Source organism: Triticum urartu, chromosome 3, assembly GCF_003073215.2.
Source record: "Triticum urartu cultivar G1812 chromosome 3, Tu2.1, whole genome shotgun sequence".
In the NCBI taxonomy this organism is placed as follows: domain Eukaryota; kingdom Viridiplantae; phylum Streptophyta; class Magnoliopsida; order Poales; family Poaceae; genus Triticum; species Triticum urartu.
In genome coordinates this window covers 456,687,709-456,705,659 of record NC_053024.1, presented here as the reverse complement: position 1 = coordinate 456,705,659, position 17,951 = coordinate 456,687,709, and the positions used below count along the sequence as shown (strand labels likewise).

General features: G+C 40.4%; 2 protein-coding genes across 6 annotated transcripts; both read left to right on the top strand.

Annotated features, from left to right (window-relative positions):
- The first annotated feature begins 1,448 nt into the window (after positions 1 to 1,448).
- On the top strand, positions 1,449 to 6,617 carry LOC125544320 (putative exosome complex component rrp40). Of its 2 annotated transcripts, XR_007299408.1 has the most exons (11): positions 1,449 to 1,649; positions 1,754 to 1,828; positions 1,948 to 2,034; positions 2,619 to 2,675; positions 3,109 to 3,201; positions 4,896 to 4,968; positions 5,159 to 5,234; positions 5,321 to 5,411; positions 5,519 to 5,640; positions 5,858 to 5,916; positions 6,247 to 6,617. XR_007299408.1 is itself a non-coding variant. In XM_048707960.1 (10 exons), exons 1-9 carry the CDS (start codon positions 1,602 to 1,604, stop codon positions 5,636 to 5,638), a joined length of 720 nt encoding a protein of 239 aa, XP_048563917.1. In that variant the 5' UTR covers positions 1,449 to 1,601; the 3' UTR covers positions 5,639 to 5,640; positions 6,247 to 6,617. The 2 variants fall into 2 exon arrangements, 1 of the variants encoding a protein (XP_048563917.1); XM_048707960.1 differs by lacking the exon at positions 5,858 to 5,916.
- A 605-nt stretch (positions 6,618 to 7,222) lies between these two features.
- Positions 7,223 to 12,297, top strand: LOC125544319 (AMSH-like ubiquitin thioesterase 2). 4 transcript variants are annotated; one of them, XM_048707959.1, is made up of 10 exons: positions 7,223 to 7,451; positions 7,689 to 7,729; positions 8,455 to 8,501; positions 8,600 to 8,900; positions 9,012 to 9,101; positions 9,200 to 9,262; positions 9,406 to 9,480; positions 10,021 to 10,083; positions 11,612 to 11,664; positions 11,830 to 12,297. In XM_048707959.1, exons 3-10 carry the CDS (start codon positions 8,488 to 8,490, stop codon positions 12,011 to 12,013), a joined length of 843 nt encoding a protein of 280 aa, XP_048563916.1. In that variant the 5' UTR covers positions 7,223 to 7,451; positions 7,689 to 7,729; positions 8,455 to 8,487; the 3' UTR covers positions 12,014 to 12,297. The 4 variants fall into 4 exon arrangements, with proteins under 4 accessions (XP_048563916.1, XP_048563914.1, XP_048563913.1 ...); XM_048707957.1 differs by lacking the exon at positions 7,689 to 7,729 and having other exon boundaries at positions 7,223 to 7,616; XM_048707956.1 differs by lacking the exon at positions 7,689 to 7,729 and having other exon boundaries at positions 7,230 to 7,451.
- Positions 12,298 to 17,951: the final 5,654 nt, after the last annotated feature.

Genomic DNA, 17,951 nt, shown 5'->3' with positions numbered 1-17,951 from the left:
GCCCATGTGTGTGGTCATTCATTTTTGTAGGCAAATTCGTAAAGCTTTATTCATTGAGAAATAATGTTTACATGGACAAGTACATGACCATAGGGCTGGCCAAATCAGACATGTCAATCAAACCCTAGACTAAGAGCAAAATTAGTGTTTCTAAGCTCATGGACAAAACTACATGAACTGAAAGCTGAAGAGTGTTTTAATGCGATGTGTATCCGCTGGATATAAAGATCTTCCGCAAGGGCTAGTGCTTCTCTTGCTGTCTTGCGGCAAGACCCTCCAGTGTTGCCGGATTGTTAATACCACCATTTTTTTCTTTTATTTTTGAATTTGAGATGTTTTTTTTTCTTTTGAGTTATTTTGAGATAGTTTTTTAGCACCTTTTGAGATAGGGGAGGGCGCTGCTACGTGTCCGCCAACTGATGTTTAGATTTTATCCGTCGTCTCGATGGCCGTTGGATACCCGAACTGATAGTCGTCTCATCCGGTGTCTGCGCCCCGCATGCCCATTCGTTATTTCCCGCAACAAACGCTCTGTTGCAGAAATAAGACAGTCTTAACCCGACCCCGACTGAGCTACGCCCCGCGTGGCGCCGCCACCAAGCCACCACAAAATATGCCCGCCGCCGGCGTGTAGGAGCTACTCTAGTTGCGAAACCTCATCTTCTCTAATTTCTTGCAACAAAAGCTTTGTCGCGAAACTTTCTCATATCTAATTTCCCGCAACAAGAGCTTTGTTGCGAAAACCCGTTTTCTCTAATTTTCTGCAACAAGTCCCCTGTTGCAAAAACTCTTATTCTCTAATTTTCTGCAGCAAGACCCTTGTTGCAAAAATTTAAAAGACATCTCATGATGCGCCTAATTTTCTGTAACAAGACCCTTGCAACAACATCTCCGACCGCGTCGTGCAGTCTTCACTGCCGCCGTTCCGCAACAACATTGTTGTTGTAGAAACTTGGAGTGTGCGTGGACGTAAGGCGTTGTGATGTGGTTGTGTCTAGTGTTGGTGGTGCCAGGACGGTGGTCGCCCAGAAATGCGGGGGTGGGTCTCCGATCCATACCTGCTGGAGTCGACGTCGGCCACCGCCGAACCCATCATCGTCGCCACCGCGCTGGATATGCCCCGGTCGCCGAACGCCGCCGCCCTCCCAAATCCAGAAGCGTCGCCCTCCCAGAGACATGAGTCAACGGAGGCCAGCTGCACGACTGCTTATCCTGAAACAATAGCTCTGTTTCAAAAAATGAACGTGCGTGACACGGAAAGCGAGGCCGTTCTCGTCTGTCTGGTCAACAAGCGATCCGACGGACACGGAGCCGGCGGATGCGCGTGCGAGATCGGTCGGCCGAAGGTAAGCTTTTCCCTTTGAGATAGTTTTTTTTAGGTGAATTTGACATAGTTAATACCACCACTTGACAAGGAAGGGGCCTCACAGTTCGGTCCAATGACACCAAACCAAACACGGCGCCATTGTTTTCGAGGCCCAGGCCCATCTACTCCTGAAGGCAGGCGCATCGGAACGAAGAAGCGCAGCCGCGCCGCGCAGACAACACCACCCTACTCCAGCGTCGACGCCGTCACGCCGCCAGCCCGCCGTCCCTGAGCAATGGAGTCGAGGAAGCCGCAGCGCTCCGCTCTCGTCGACAGCTATGTGGTAAATCCTCCATCCTTCCCTTGGATATCCCAGCATCTAGCTCGCTACCTCCGCGGATTTCGACTAACCCCCTCGCCTCGCCTCCCCTCGCCGTCGACGCTCAGGTCCCCGGCGACGTCATCCTGGACCTCGCCGACATGACCAACCAGACCATCAAGCTCGGCGCCGGTCTGCGCCAGGTAAAACATCCCGTGTTGTAAAGTGGGAATCGGCTGCCCCGTCCGAGGTTTAGGGATTAGGGTTTTAATGGGGTTCATTTTGGGTAACGAGGCTTACGGTTCATTCGGGGGGCTCGCAGGATTGTGACACTATCCAGGCAACTAGTGCTGGGAGGCTTCGACTGTCCAAGCCCAACAAGTACTGGGTGGAGAACTCCCAGAAGAGGGTGAGTCCTCTGGTTTGCGCTCATAGATGCTTTTTCACACTATAGAAATTGTCCCTATGTAGGATATTGTATCTGTGAATTTTATCTCTGCTTGAAAGAAACCGTTGTAGCCACCATATGCTGTTTTTTCATGCAACTATTTTTTCTCACACTTCATGCTCATGGTTTGACTGAAGGAAATTTATGCTGATCTTCCTATGTTGTGACCCTTGCTACCAATATCACTAAACTAATGTGGAAGCCTAAGTGCCACTATTGTGGACCAGGTCATGTTAATACAATGCTATGCAACTTCCAGCACTGATGCACACTAACATTCATTTGGAATTGTCATGGACTCATAGTTACCTTTCAAGTATGCAGTGTATATGTATTGTTCCGGCCTTTGTTTTGGATCAAGTTTCAACTCTTCATTGCTTGAGCATGTTGATTTCTCTTCAGCTTTTCCAAACACAGTTAATCAGTTTGATAAACTCCAAACATTACCTTGTCTCCCTCTGTAAGGGAGTATATGAGATTGTGCATAGTATGCTTTTTCAGTATTCAATGACTGCCTATTCATACAATGCTTGTTTTTTTGGCAGTATGTACCTTCTGTAGAAGATACGGTTCTTGGTATTGTAGTTGACACCAAACCAGATGTAAGTATACATTTGCCTTTAGAAGTACTTCCAGCTCGATTTCTAGTCTTATGATCGCTTTTATAACCATCTTATTATAGATCTGATGACATCCTCCCTGTTATTACAATTGAAATATACTCCCTCCGTTTCTAAATATGAGTCTTTCTAGAGATTTCAATATGAACTACATGCGGATGTATATAGACATATTTTAGAGTGTAGATTCACTCATTTTGCTCCGTATGTAGTCTATATTGGAATCTCTAAAAAGACTTCTATTTAGGAACGGAGGGAGTGTATCTAAAGTCAAAATGAGCATTCGCGAATTTTACCATAGGGCGATGACCAGAAGCATAATTTTAAATGTTACTTTAATTAATTTATTCTGCATGCGTATGATGTGTTCTTATGGATTCTTTCCCTTCTGCTGAGTTGGATTTGGTTATTCCAGAACTTCTTGGTGGACATAAAGGGGCCTAATTTGGCCTTTTTACCAGTTCTTTCATTTGAAGGTGGTACAAGGAGGAACATACCAAAGTTTGAGGTATGATATTGAGTCATTAATGGTTGTAGAACCTTTCCTTCCAATTATAGGTTATTTTGTGTGAAGCGCACAGTGCTGTTCTGCCTTTATTGGCCATCAAAGAAGGAACCATTTTTATTAGTTACTAGGAAAATGCCCGTGCATTGCAACGGGGATACACTAATGAAACGGGATGCCATGATAGAAAAATGTTGGCATGGTAGCAAAATTGTGGAAGAAAATGCTGCACCATGGCAACGAAAACGGGTCGTAACAGCAGAAAACCATCAGTTTTGTAAGTTCCACTGACGTGCTCGTGCTCCCCATCTTCCTTCGCCTTCGACGCTCGCACAGTCGCCGGCGTTTGAATCCGTCGCTAAGGCAGCTTTTATGCGGTCCATGCAATTGTTGATGCTCTAGCTCGCCATGGCCTTTGCCAGTTGGCCATTCGCGCCACCTCAGCCTCAATATGGACTGAGCATCGCCGCCATCACCGTAACCTTCTTGATTCGTATGGGGATGACGGTCATGGCTGCGGGTTCAAGTGCATTGAAGCATTTATAGTATATCATCCGGGCCCGGGGTCTAAACAGCGAAAACCCAATGAAGTGCATACAACATGGAAATGCAACATTTTAACTTCTAGTCGCTATTAGTTTTGTATCTACCCTATTGAAATGCAATATCCAAAATCCTAGTTCTTTTTCTTTAGTATTACTTGGGCTCATTTTCGTAGTCTATTTTTTTCCTTTAGTGTTGACTGAGATAAAACAAAGCGAACATATGCATGGACATGCTTATGAAATCGTCTTTCCGTGCATTGTCCTCTGGTTCCGAGTACACCTTCCTTCTCGTTGAAGTATGCTGCCAAGGTCCAAAGTGCTGTGGTACCAGTAGCCGCCCACCTGGCCGTGGAACAGGCCCATCATACTGCACGCCTCCGAACTTGGTGACAACTGATGACAGACGGCAGCATGCGTGGGGCTCCCTGCAGACTGTTCACCACCTGGGAGCCACAGATGTGGACCGCACATCCGACGCAGGTTCCGTTGTGGTCATGTGGCGAGGCTCCATGCAGATCTCGTGGTGGTCGCATGGCATGGCACGTATGTGATTTTTTAGGAGTCTAAAAATGATGGCAGGGAAGGCGCTGCAGTCAAATTATTTTTCTTTGAGTAGCTATTTGGCATATCATATGTTTTTTCTTATAAAATTAACATGAATTCATTGATTGGATCAAATTATTATGTATCTTAGTAGATACTGAAATCTTACATGGTGCAATTTTTAGTTTTTTGTTTATCTTGTATGGAGCGCATACGTTTTTAAATGATTGTTTTTATGCAAAATATAGGGTTTGATAATTAAATTTCGAAAAGTGTTGAGCTGTTTTTGTTTGTGATGCATTTTTGTCATTTTTTGGTCAATTTCACTTGTTTGTTGATTCCGATCCGTCCTCAGTCGTTACATTGAAATAGCCGCCCCGTTATGTAGTTTCAGATTCATTACATGCACTCAATGATGTTTGTGTTGTAACAATTTGTCAAATACTGGACGCGGGTGTTATACTTAAGTTGGGAGTATATGCCTTAAAAATATGATCTCAGCTTGTAATGATTCCGAAAGGTTGCAGTTTCTGTGCCTAATATTCAGTTTCCTTCCTTGAGCTTGATGCATGCTTATTATAAATACTTACTGTGTGTTTTCTCATGCAGATTGGTACATTAATATATGCCAGAATGGTGAAAGCAAATAGCATTATGAATCCAGAGCTTTCATGCATGGATGGTAACTTGCTAATTTCATAATTCAGTATTTCTATGAGTTTCAAAATTAGAAGTTAAAAAATACATCATGTTGGGAATCTTGGCTCATATGGCTGTAAGATCTTGGAGTACAGTGTTTTGGGCCAAACTGTTGCATATTTGTTTCCTTGTACTGCTATCCAAAATATAATGATATGGACTATCTTTTACAGCAAGTGGAAAAGCTGCTGAATTTGGTCAACTGAAAAGTGGTTATACGTTTGAAACATCAACTGGCCTGGCAAGAATGTGAGATGAATGCATGCCATAATCTTTCAGTAATGTGCTAGTATTACTATTCTCCTTCATATATTTATTATGTTGATTACTTGTAGGCTTTTAAGTTCCCCAACATGTCCACTTCTAGAGGCCCTTGGGAAAAAACTATCATTTGAGATAGCTGTTGGACTGAATGGTCGAGTATGGGTATGCTTCTAATATAATCGTGTTTTTCTTTCTCTTTTGAAGACTTGTAAATTATTAATGCATGTTGTGCTTGTTAATTGCTTATATACCCTATTTATGTCCTGTAGGTGAATGCTCCTTCGCCAAGTAATGTCATTGTTGTATCAAGCGCAATAAAAGAATCAGAATCTTATAGTCGCTTACAACAAAAAAGCATGGTGGAAAAACTCCTGGCTAAACTGTCATGATGGTAAGTCAGCACATAGTTATTCAAACTTATAACGTGGGGTGGCACCCCATTCTCATTAGTCTGTACTTGTAAATACTCCCTCTGTATCAAAATATAAGACATTTTTTGACAGTCAGTGTTAAAACGCCTTATATTTTGATACAGAGTGAGTAATATATAACCAGTTCTTTCTCCTTGGAAAATGCATTGCACTGTGCTGAATTTTTGATTGCTGCAGTTCTCACTGAGCTTTATGCATTTGTCAACAGTGCACCTATATCATTCATCCTGCATAAGGTGAACAACAGGACAACATCATTTTACATGTTTCAGAATTTATACAATTATTAAATAGACTTTTGAGTGACGAATACATAGCTTCTACATATGGTCAGCAGCATGCGAACCATTTGGACACTTAAATGTAGACTTCTTGATCGCAAATGTTAATTCTTCCTTTTTTTTTCTTCACTGGATCAATGGACACCGAGACATAACTATTGCTTCATCATGGAGCGATATCATAATCTATTCCACTGGGTTAAGGAGGAGATTGCACTGCATGTTTCATGTCTGCTGTTGTCGATTGAGAAGTGTTGGAAAATTTGACTGCATCTTCCCTTGCAGGGAGCAGGATATAATCAGGCACTGTAAAAGGATTCTGAATTATTGTTTGTCAAACGCCGCAGATGATTCTGTAACCGGAAAGATGGCTAGTCACTAGCATGCACCTTAGCAAGGAATAGTAGATGGGATGGCATGTAAAATAGACGCGTTAAAGTGGTTGGTGCTTTTTGATGATGTAGGGGTTAAAGCAACCGGTTGATTGGTAAACATTCTAAATGACCGTGTGGATGTTGTACTTGCGGATACATGGTTTCTTAGTTATGTAATATGCTACCGTAAGAGATTTGCACAAGGCTGCGTGTGCTGCTCTACTGAAAGATGATTGATGGATATGACTCCTATATTTTATAAATTTATAGCGTGTGAAACTATCACACTGAGCTCTGTAAGCAAGATCAGGTGAAGTCCTGCTCAATGATATGGTGCATGATTTCACGTTTCCTGACACTAAAAGGTAGCAGAACTGGTTTGTACCGACACACGCTCCCGCGCCTGAGATGCAATCCAACGTCTCCCAGGTGTGGCTCTAGAACATTTTGCAAAGAAGCCCCTCAGAAGTTTATGAATTGCGTGCAGGTACAGCAGCCTTTTAGATGCGTTGGATCTGAGATCAACGGCGGTGTCAGCTGAAACTTTCCTGCGGATCACAAGCGCGCAAACGTGACGCCTCCCGATTCCCCAACAAACTGTCCACCCTCTCCGTCCCGCGCTGCGCCCGGCACACGCAGGTCGGCACCGTCGCACGCCAGCAAACTGTCCACCCTCTCCGTCCCACGCTGCGTCAGGCACAGGCAGGTCGGCACCGTCGCACGCGTCGACACGAGCCGACACGCAGACACGGGACACGGAGTCCCAACGCACCGCGGCGCCGCCAGCCACGGCGCTCTCCCTTTGATGCATTTTTGCTTCCCGTCGGCACCTTCCGGGCCTCGGACTTGTCGTCCTTATCTCAAAATCATGTCTCGTTTTTCTTTTCCGTGCGACGGGCGATGATGTGTATGGCATGCACGGCCCCTCTGACGGCGATGTGTGTGTGTACGCAATCTCGTTCTGAAACCGGCTGCGGCTTTCGATTCGCGTCGCGTCGGACAACACAAGAGCATCAGCATCACGCGCCCATCGTTTGCTCGCCTTTCCCCTCCCCTCTCCCCCCTCGGCTTCCCCTCTCGGCTCCAGCAAAACTCCTCCAGTCCAGACTACACCCGGTGAGCGCCCTTTCCCTCTTCCCCGACCTCCCATCCCTTCTCCGTGCGTTCGCCGCTGCTTTGCCCTAGCTGGGTGGCAGGCGGCCCACGAAATTCTTGGACAGAGAGATTAGTAGATTTCCCGGCCCCGGCCGGGGGAAGATAAGGATAGTCTCCTTCGGCGAGGTGGTAGCTTGTCCTTTTTTAATTTTCTTTTTGCTAACAACGTGGTGGCTTGTCTTCGTACATGTTTGGTAGTTCGGTGGTTGCTGGTACTCCCTCCGTTGTTCACAAATAGTGTAAGATGTTTTGGTCTTTTGATATTTCAATATGAACTGCATACTGACTGAAATGAGTGAACATACACACTAAAACGTGTCTATATACATTCGGTTCAGAAAATAGTTAGAATATCTTATACTTCCTCCGCCTGAAATTACTTGTCACATAAATGGATGTATGTAGACATATTTTTAGTTAAGTCCATTTCTATCCATTTCTGCGACAAGTAATTCGGGATGGCGGGAGTATTTGTCAATGGAGGGAGTATGTCGAGCTGAGCTGATCCTTAATCAGACTAATTATTATGTACTCCCTCCGCCCGGAATTACTTGTCATGTAAAATGGATGTACCTAGACATATTTTTAGTTATAGATACATCCATTTCTGCGACAAATAATTCGGGACGGAGGGAGTAGATGGTTACATTTTTGTTCTTCTAAAGCAATATGTGGCCACGGCCACTACTGTTACCCCATTGATCGTGAGTTTGAGGCTTTGATCAGTGGTGCATGTGACTGGGTTCATGGTCTATGGCAGCACTACTTTATGTGTTTTAGATGATGTTGATCATTCTTTATTAGGATTGAAAAAAGCAAATCTGTTTAGTTTGACTACCTGATGCTTAACGCCACGTGCTGCTGCTGTTGAGATCTCCTGAAGCTGCTACATTTTAAAATAAATGAGTAAAATGCTGCCACTCTTTTCTCTGTTCCTAATTGTTTGACAATTCTTGATTTCTAGGTTGGAATTAGGCCCCACTGAGCGCCCCCAGCCATGAGTTGCAGGAGGTATACCATACCAGCTAGTCTCTTATTTTTCTTTATCTCGACTGTAGTTCTGCTACAATTATGAGTTCATAACATTTTGACATGTGATGCTCATGCAGATCTGAAAACACTACCAGAAAATGCAGGACGCGTTCAACACGTGGTGAAACGATGTATCTACATACTGCAGATGCTAAAAAGATCACCCACTACCAAGCTAATCTACCAACAACAATGGATCGCGATATCGGCGCCTACCCTGTGAAGCACCACTTTCCGTCTCCTATAGTTTCTTGGATAGAAGACCTTTCTAGCTTTGGCGATGTTCCTTTTAGTCATGATACTGAATACGTGGATGATCAATCAACACCTTCATTTGGGCAGTCTTCTGCATCTAGCAATTTGCATGACATGCAAATAGTACGTTCTGTTTTCATTTCTAATCCCCTTCTCTGAGTGTGTGCTCTTCCTTGGAGCATGTGAAGACACTCAAGTTTTAGATAAAATTGCTGATGTATGTGTGTCTTGCAGTCAGTGAGATTGACAGACGAATTCATGGAACTTGCAAAGGAGAATACAAGCAATAATCTAGAGACCTGTGGAATTCTTGGTGCTTCATTTGTAAGTGCAGTTGGGAGAAGAATTAGATACCAATGTGACCACTGATAGTCTTGCTATATTCACATTTGCGTCTTAATTTATTTTACATTTATTTGCAGAGGGATGGAACTTATTATGTGACAACATTGATCATTCCAAAGCAAGAAGGAACTGCTCACTCAGTATGTCAGTAACTGCATGGTTAAAAAAAAAGGCATTATGTTGTTTAACTTGTCATTTTACCTTTCAACATATCATTTGTCATCTTACTTTAATGTGTCTTGCTTCCATTTATCTATCTGAATCTGCCTGTTTCCAAATGCAGTGTCAAGCTTCTAACGAGGAGGAGATACACGCCGTATTATCAGAGCAGTCACTTTACCCTGCAGGGTGGATACATGTAGATATCTGAACATTCCCATACTTCATCGAATTCAGTTTTCTGTTGGTTTATAATATCAGTGTATCCAGTGTTTAGTGCCAAGTTAGGGTGTGTAATCTGACTTTCCTGTCTTCTGATTTGAAACTAGCATTATTTAAAAAAATATATCACGGGAGGTAAGAACATAAATATTTTAAGATATATATTCATAATGGTTACCATTGAATATCCACTGTTACTGTTAATAAAAGCATGAATACAGCCTCCACCACTTAATAATATACTGCAATTGTGGCCATTGCTGCAGCCAATTTAAAACTATTGTGTTTGTCAATTCTAATACATTTGAAAGAAGATTGTGAAAGAAGATTAACATAAAGCACAATTAATACCAATATTTTTCTTATAGAAAACACACTGAACTTAGCAGCATGGAATCCATCTTTTTTAACCAAAACTTGTTACTTGAGCATATGCTTTCTTAGCGTGCTTAGATGCAGTAACTTCTGTAATTTAACAGTTAAGTCAACAATTGACATTTTGCTTTGTCTTTTCCAGACTCACCCTTCACAAACATGCTTTCTATCGTCGATCGATTTGCACACTCAATTCTCTTATCAGGTATCTAAATAAGTTTTGTTGATGTTTATGAATTAAGGATATTGCTTCTTTTTATGAAAATCCTAGTCTCATATACCATGGACATCCTCCATGAAAAAATTCAGCTAGAAATTATATTTGCCGAATCCTTCAACCACTAGAGTAGCTAACAAATATGATTTTAATCTGTATGCAACAACGCACATTTGAAACTTTTGAGTTATTGGTATTGGTACGACAGTGCCATATCTGATGATCAAACCACTTAAGGGGCTTGTATGCTGCTAGGCATAAAATGTATAAAATAATAAGTTCGCTCTCAAAATGCTGAATAGAAACAATCACAAGTTCACCAATATTAACTCCAAAAGGCACCATGTCATCTGCAAACATGGTCTATCCTTTATTGAGTAGGGGTTGACTTGCTGTCACTTGTTAGGCCTTTGAGCCGATACTTTATCTTCAGATGGGAAAAATCACATATTGTATGGTACACGGCCTAAGGCATATCGGGCTTAAGCTGCATCAGTGCTTTAGTTGAACGTTGTCACCTAACTTTATAGCAGGGTAGACCAGCCAAGTTAATGCAAATTTACAGAAGCATGACCTAACTGAGTTAGTGTGATTGTTGTGTTCTCCCTGGTTTGCACTAGCGAGCCAACATTGATAAAAACATGTACGCTTCGTTTGGATGTCTGTATTGAGCCCACTGAATTGAATTGGGATGCAATACCAAATTAACCAACACATTGAGATGCAATACCAAATTAACCAACACATTTGGATGCGCGGTGGGAGACGGCTGGGGGTTGTGAGGTGGGAGGTCACCGCCCTCTTCTGTGCTGCCCCTTTCTTCGTTTCTGTTGGGGGCAAGTGAACCGGCACCTTTTGCGGGAGCGAGACAATTGAGAGGATTATGGACCGTCTCTAGCTTGGTAACAAGGGAGAGAGCATGCAATTGTGAGAGTAGAGATCAGAATTGAGGCAAGTTTCCAAGAGTCAATGCGGTGATCATCCATCCAAACAGCCGTATTGGAGTCTAGACAACACCAATTCACGATTCCAGGGTCAAATACATACATCCAAACACAGCGGTAGTCTTATCTCAGAATAGCTGGCTTTGTGTAACAATCTGTGGGGAGCTCACACTAATCCACGAGTAAACAGTAAGCATGGCAAAAACGGTATGCATCTCATACCGATACCTAAGCATGTGAGCACATACAATACATAGAACCGAAACATTCTCGCAACCCGCGGCGCGCGCGTCGTGGCGAGGCGGGCGGCGGAGGAGGAGCGGGCGTGTACAACTCCTATTTCCAAGCTCCCAATAGCATGTGATGGAGCAGCCCTTATAAAGAGGTCTTACTCTTCTTACTGTAGCAGTATGGTACTAAACTTCCCACACTTTCCACCACTTGCCGTACACATGCATGGGCCTTAGAGATTAACCAGGGATTATTGTCTTATATGGGCCTAAGCCCATCCATAATCCAACACTTTCATGCAGTTATCACTTTTTTTACATAGAACTATCAACTTTATGCAGGTCATGCTACCAGAAGCTGTTGCCATTGTTGCTGCTCCCACCGATCCTACTAGGCATGTGTTTTCTTGCTTAAAATTAAGTTAACATGCAGTGGCGAGTCATTCATTTTATTGTTATACCTAATTGCCCGCGGTGATGCCACCTGGCTAGGCATCACCTGGCTAACAATATCGTAGAATAAAGTCTGAAAGTCTTTCTGCTGTTTGCAAACCTTCCAGGAGCTATGGTATATTCAGGTTGACAGATCCAGGAGGCATGGATGTGCTCAGGGAGTGCAGTGAGAGTGGGTTCCATACTCACCGAGAGACGACGGATGGCGGTCCAATATATGAAACCTGCACCAACGTGCATTTCAAACCTAATTTGCGGTTTGAGATTGTCGATCTGCGTTCTGGTGCGTGACCAATCCGGCATACCCTCTGGCATACTGTAATATGTAAGTATGTGATGTGACGCATATGCCATAGATGATGATAGATCTTACCGGTGACTGTTAGTCAGCTTGATGGGCGTGTTAAAAAATGGTGTTACCAACCTATGATGTCAACTATTCCCTCCGTCCCGGAGTAACTCTTAACTGGTCTGTTGTAATGTGGTGTGCCTGAAAAAACAGACACGCTCGTCTAATGTATTTTATGTACTACCCCCTCCATTCGGAAATACAAGTCTTTTTCTTAAGATTCCAATATAGTCTACATATGGAGCAAAATGAGTGAATCTACATTTTAAAATACGTCAATATTCATCCGTGTGTAGTTTATATTAAAGTCTTTAGGAAGACTTATATTTAGGAACGCAGAAGAAAGTAGATAATTGCCAGTGCGTTGCAACAATATCATGAATATTTAACAATATCATGAATATTTAAGTAGGTTAGCATGTGATGTACCTGCTCCTCATGTTAGTGTGATTTTGTAAAAATAATGGAGATTTTTATTCGCTAAGCATTTTCTTTATCAAAGAACACAATAATTTAGCATATAATATTTTGTGAGCACTCTTACGACAAAACTGGATTAATGGTTGTTGGATGCATAAGTAGTATCTCTACTTGGTGTAAAAGATTTGGCTAGCATAAGATGAGAAGTAAGCTTAAACATATTGGAGATCCATGACAATATAACTTATATTCGGATATAAGAAAACATAACACATTATGTTGTTTTCCTTGTCCAACTCACTTTTTAGCATATAATATTTTAATGAATGCTCACAATAACAAAAGAGGTTCAAGATAGTATATTTATATATAAAATATTTTTTTATTACTTTCTATTAATTGCAACAATGACTAAACCTATGTTTGTGAACTTCCAATAAATTTCATGTGACATACTCCTTATATGTGAAGTCATCATCTTTCATAAGATTATTATATAATCTTTTTATTTCTTTTATATTATTTTCTTTTCCAAGATCAAAACAAGAGAGCAAAGCCCTCAACTCAAAATCACTCTTTATTATATAACTCTCGGACTTGATTACATAGATAGATCAAAGCAAAACTAAAAGAGTAGATCATACTAAAACTTTTATTCTACTAGATCAAAATATAACCAAAATGATCGAACTAACATAAACGATAAATGTACAGATGTGATAGTGATACGATACCGGGGCACATGCCCCAAGCTTGTCACAAGCCAATGGGAGTGCCCATACCCATGTACTCAAGTCTCCTTCTTCGAAGATGGTGATGACAAGGTTGATGATGTGGAAGGCTTGTCCTCTGTCTTTCAAGGCATAGGCTCACCATCGTAAAAGGATAAACGAGTCTCTGAAATTCTTAAATCTGCAGCCAAACTCATCCTTTTAAATCTGTATTCATACTCACAGTTTTGGTTTTGCATGTCTCAATGGATTGAGGGTGTTGCATCACCTCCGGAAGGTAGTGGTTGATGACCTTCTCGTAGAACTTGTCCTTGGGGGCTTTTGGAGACGTTATGTCGATCTAGATCTGTCAGAAAAGTAGCTCGAAATAGGAACAGAGGATATCGTCGTGATACGGTGGTCAAAACCTTCGGGAGATTATATAATAAATTTTTACCGTGCATAACAAGTATCTGAGGGAAAACAAAGTCCGGAGGACACACGAGATGGCCACAAGCCCGGGAGGCGCGCTCCCACGGCTTGTTGCCTCCTCGTGCGCTATTCGGACTACATATTTTGCTATTTTTTAAATATTTCAAAACGGAGTACAATTGCCTTTGAAAAAAATTTGGAGTCGGTTTACTTACCATATCATATATCCATTCCTTTTTAGAGTTCTGGAGCGTGTTGGAAAGTTTCCCTTATGTACTCCTTCAGTGTTATGGTATGGATAATATTAGTTTGAACGTTTATGGGAGTATCTGAGATAAAATGTTTGATTATTTGCCCATTCACCGCCTTCGGCATTGTTGGCACCGGAACGATAAACTTCTTCAATAATGTAAGGCCCTTCCCATTTAGAGAGAAGTTTTCCTGCAAAAAGTCTTAATCAAGAGTTGTATAACAAGATTTGGTCACCTACATTAAATTCCTGCTTTTATATTCTTTTGTCATTGTCATCTTTTAACCATTTCTTTAAACATCTTGGCATTTTCATAGGTTTGGGTTCTCCATTCATCAAGTGAGCTAATGTCAAATAACCTCTTTTCACCGGCAAGTTGGAATCATAGTTGAGCTCTTTAATTGCCTAATAACCTTTGTGTTCTAATTCAAGAGGTAAGTGACATGCTTTTCCATAAACCATTTTATATGGAGACATACCGATGGGATTTTTATAAACAGTTTTATAAGTCCATAATGCATCATCAAGTTTCTTAGACCAATTCTTCCTAGATTTGTTAACACTCTTTTGCAAGATCAGTTTTATTTCTCTGTTACTTAATTCTCAGTAGACTGAGGATGATAATAAGATGCAATTCTATGGTTAACATCATACTTAGCAAGAAATTTACGGAAAGCACCATGAATAAAGTATGAGCCACCATCAGTCATTAAATATCTAGGGACTCCAAATCTCGGAAAAATAACTTCTTTAAGCATTTTAATAGAGGTGTTATGATCAGCACTACTAGTTGGGATAGCTTCTACCCACTTAGTAACGTAATCAACAGCAACTAAAATATGAGTATACCCATTAAAGGATGGAAACGGTCCCATATAATCAAATTCCCAAAGATCAAATGGTTCAATGACAAGTGAATAATTCATTGACATTTTCTGACGTCTACTAATGTTTCCAATTCTTTGACATTCATCATAAGACAAGACAAATTTACAAGCATCTTTGAAGAGAGTAGGCCAATAAAAACCAGATTGTAATACCTTGTGCACAGTTTTATCTCCAGCATGGTGTCCTCCGTAAGCCTCTGAGTGATACTTGCATAGGATCTATTCCTGTTCATGCTCAGGTACATATTGTCTATTAACACCATCCACTCCTTTATAAAGGTGTGGGTCAAAGTAATGTCTTAAATCATAGAAAAACCTTTTCTTTTGTTGGTATGTGAAACTAGGTGGTATAAATTTAGCAATAATAAAATTAGCATAGTCTACATACCATGGAGTACTACGAGAAGCATTTATAACGACTAATTGTTCATCAGGAAAACTATCATCAATAGGTAGTGGGTCATCAAGAATATTTTCTAACCTAGACATGTTATCTACTACGGGGTTCTAGCTCCTTTCCTATCAGTAATATGTAAATCAAATTCTTGTAGCAAGAGAACCCACCTAATGAGTCTATTTTTAGCATCTTTATTTTCCATAAGGTATTTAATAGCAGCATGGCCGGTGTGAACAATTACTTTAGAATCAACAATATAAGATCTGAATTTATCACAAGCAAACACAATCGCTAAAAATTCTTTTTCAGTAGTAGCATAATTTCTTTAGGCATTGTCTAGAGTTTTACTAGCATAATGGATGACATTTAATTTCTTATCAACTCTTTGTCCTAGAACAACACTGACAACATAATCACTAGCATCACACATAATTTCAAAGGATAGGTTCCAATCAGGTGGTTGAACAATAGGTGCAGAAATTAAGGCTTTCTTAAGTATTTCGTAGGCTTCTAAACAATCATCATCAAAAACAAATGGAACATCTTTTTGCAAAAGATTAGTAAGAGGCCTAAAATTTTTAGAGAAGTTTTTAATAAATCTCCTATAGAAACCAGCATGACCAAGGAAGCTTTTTATACCTTTGATATCTTTAGGACACGACATTTTTTCAATAGCACCTACTTTAGCTCTATCAACTTCAATACCTTATTCGGAAATTTTATGCCCCAAGATAATACCTTCATTAACCATAAAGTGTCACTTCTTCCAATTCAAGACAAGATTAGTTTCTTCACATCTCTACAAAACTCGGTCAAGGTTGCTTAAGCAATCATCAAAAGAAGTTTCGTATATGAAAAAATCATCCATGAAAACCTCAACAATCTTTTCACAAAAGTCAGAGAATATAGCAGTCATACATCTTTGAAAAGTAGCAGATGCATTGCATAAACCAAAAGGCATACATCTATAAGCAAAAGTACCGAAAGGGCATGTAAAAGTAGTTTTCTCTTGATCCTCTTGTGACACAGGTATTTGGAAAAACCAGAGTATCCATCTAGAAAGCAGAAATGTGTATGTTTTAATAGTCTTTCTAGCATTTGATCAATAAAAGGTAGAGGATAATGATCTTTCCTAGTAGCTTTGTTTAATTTTCTAAAATCGATTACCATTCTATAACCTATGATAGTTCTTTGTGAGATAAGTTCATTTTTATCATTAGGAACAACAGTAATACCTCCATAGGGACACAATGAACAGGGCTTACCCATATACTATCAGCTATGGGATATATTATACCTGCTTCCAGAAGCTTTAATATTTCATTTCTTACCACTTCTTTCATTTTTAGATTTAACCGTCATTGATGATGAACAACTGGTTTAGCATCAGGCTCCATATTAATTTATACTGACATAGAGTGGGACTAATGCCCTTAAGATCATCATGAGTATATCCAATAGCGGCACGGTGCTTCCTCGGAGTTTTCAATAATCTCTTTTCTTCATGTTCTAAAAGGTTAGCACTAATAATAACATGATATCTCTTCTTTTCATCAAGATAAGCACATTTCAAAGTATCAGGTAATTGTTTAAGCTCAAACACGGGATCGCTCTTGGGTGGAAGAGGATCTCCAAGAGTCTCAACATGAAAATTGTGTTTCAAAATAGGCATTTGTTTAGAGAATATTTCATCTATTTCGTTTTTTTCATTCATAAACATATCATTTTCATGGTCTAGCAAATAATGTTCTAAAGGATCAATAGGAGGCACGACAATAGAAGCAAGACCAATAATTTCATCTTTACTAGGCAATTCTTTATCACGAGGTTGTCTATGGAATTGGGAGAAATTAAACTCATGAGACACATCCTCGAAACTTACACTAACAATTTCTTTCTCACAATCTATCTTAGCATTAACAGTGTTCAAGAAAGGTCTACCAAATATAATGGGACAAAAGTCATCTTGTGGGGAATCTAAAACTAGAAAATCAGTAGGGTATTTTATTTTCCCGCATAAGACTTCAGCATCTCTAACAATCCCAAGTGGTGTGACAGTATCTCTATTAGCAAGCTTAATAGTAACATCAATATCTTCTATTTCAGAAGGTGCAATATCATTCATAATTTATTGATATAAAGTAAAAGGTATTGCACACACAATATCACCCAAATCACATAAGCCATGATAACAATGGTCTCCTATTTTAACAGAAACAACAGGCATGCCAACAATAGGTCTATGTTTATCTTTTTCATCGGGTTTAGCAATTCTAGTGGCTTCATCACAGAAATAAATAATATGCCCATCAATATTTTCGCCCAAGAGATCTTTAACCATAACAACATTAGGTTCAAATTTAATTTGTTCAGAGGGTGTAGATGTTCTTGTATAACTCTTACGGACTACACCTAAAGCTTTAGCATGTTCTTTTATCCTAACAGGAAAAGGTGGGTTCACAACATAAGCAGTAGGAATGACTGGATCAACATTATAAATAATGGTTTCTTCTCCAGCTTTAATGGGTTCTACTACTTTTACATCAATGTGAGGATGATATTTAAACCACCTCTCCTTAGGGAGATCAACATGAGTAGCAAATGATCCACAAAAAGAAGCTACTATCTCAGAGTCAAGTTCATATTTAGTGCTAAATTCATAAAAAATATCGGTATCCGTAAAAGATTTAACACAATCAAACTCAAGGTTTATACCAGACTCCTTACCTTCCTCAAACTCCAAATCTTCAAAGTTGCGTTTAATTCTTTCCAAAGGATCCCATT

Coding starts and splice junctions, on each gene's coding strand:
- LOC125544320 (XM_048707960.1), top strand. CDS start 1,602: ATGGAGTCGAGGAAGCCGCAGCGCTCCGCTCTCGTCGACAGCTATGTG. Junction 2,676..3,108: donor TAGTTGACACCAAACCAGAT/GTAAGTATACAT, acceptor TGGTTATTCCAG/AACTTCTTGGTGGACATAAA. Junction 3,202..4,895: donor GGAACATACCAAAGTTTGAG/GTATGATATTGA, acceptor TTTCTCATGCAG/ATTGGTACATTAATATATGC.
- LOC125544319 (XM_048707959.1), top strand. Junction 9,481..10,020: donor ACCCTGCAGGGTGGATACAT/GTAGATATCTGA, acceptor TGTCTTTTCCAG/ACTCACCCTTCACAAACATG. Junction 11,665..11,829: donor GCTCCCACCGATCCTACTAG/GCATGTGTTTTC, acceptor CAAACCTTCCAG/GAGCTATGGTATATTCAGGT.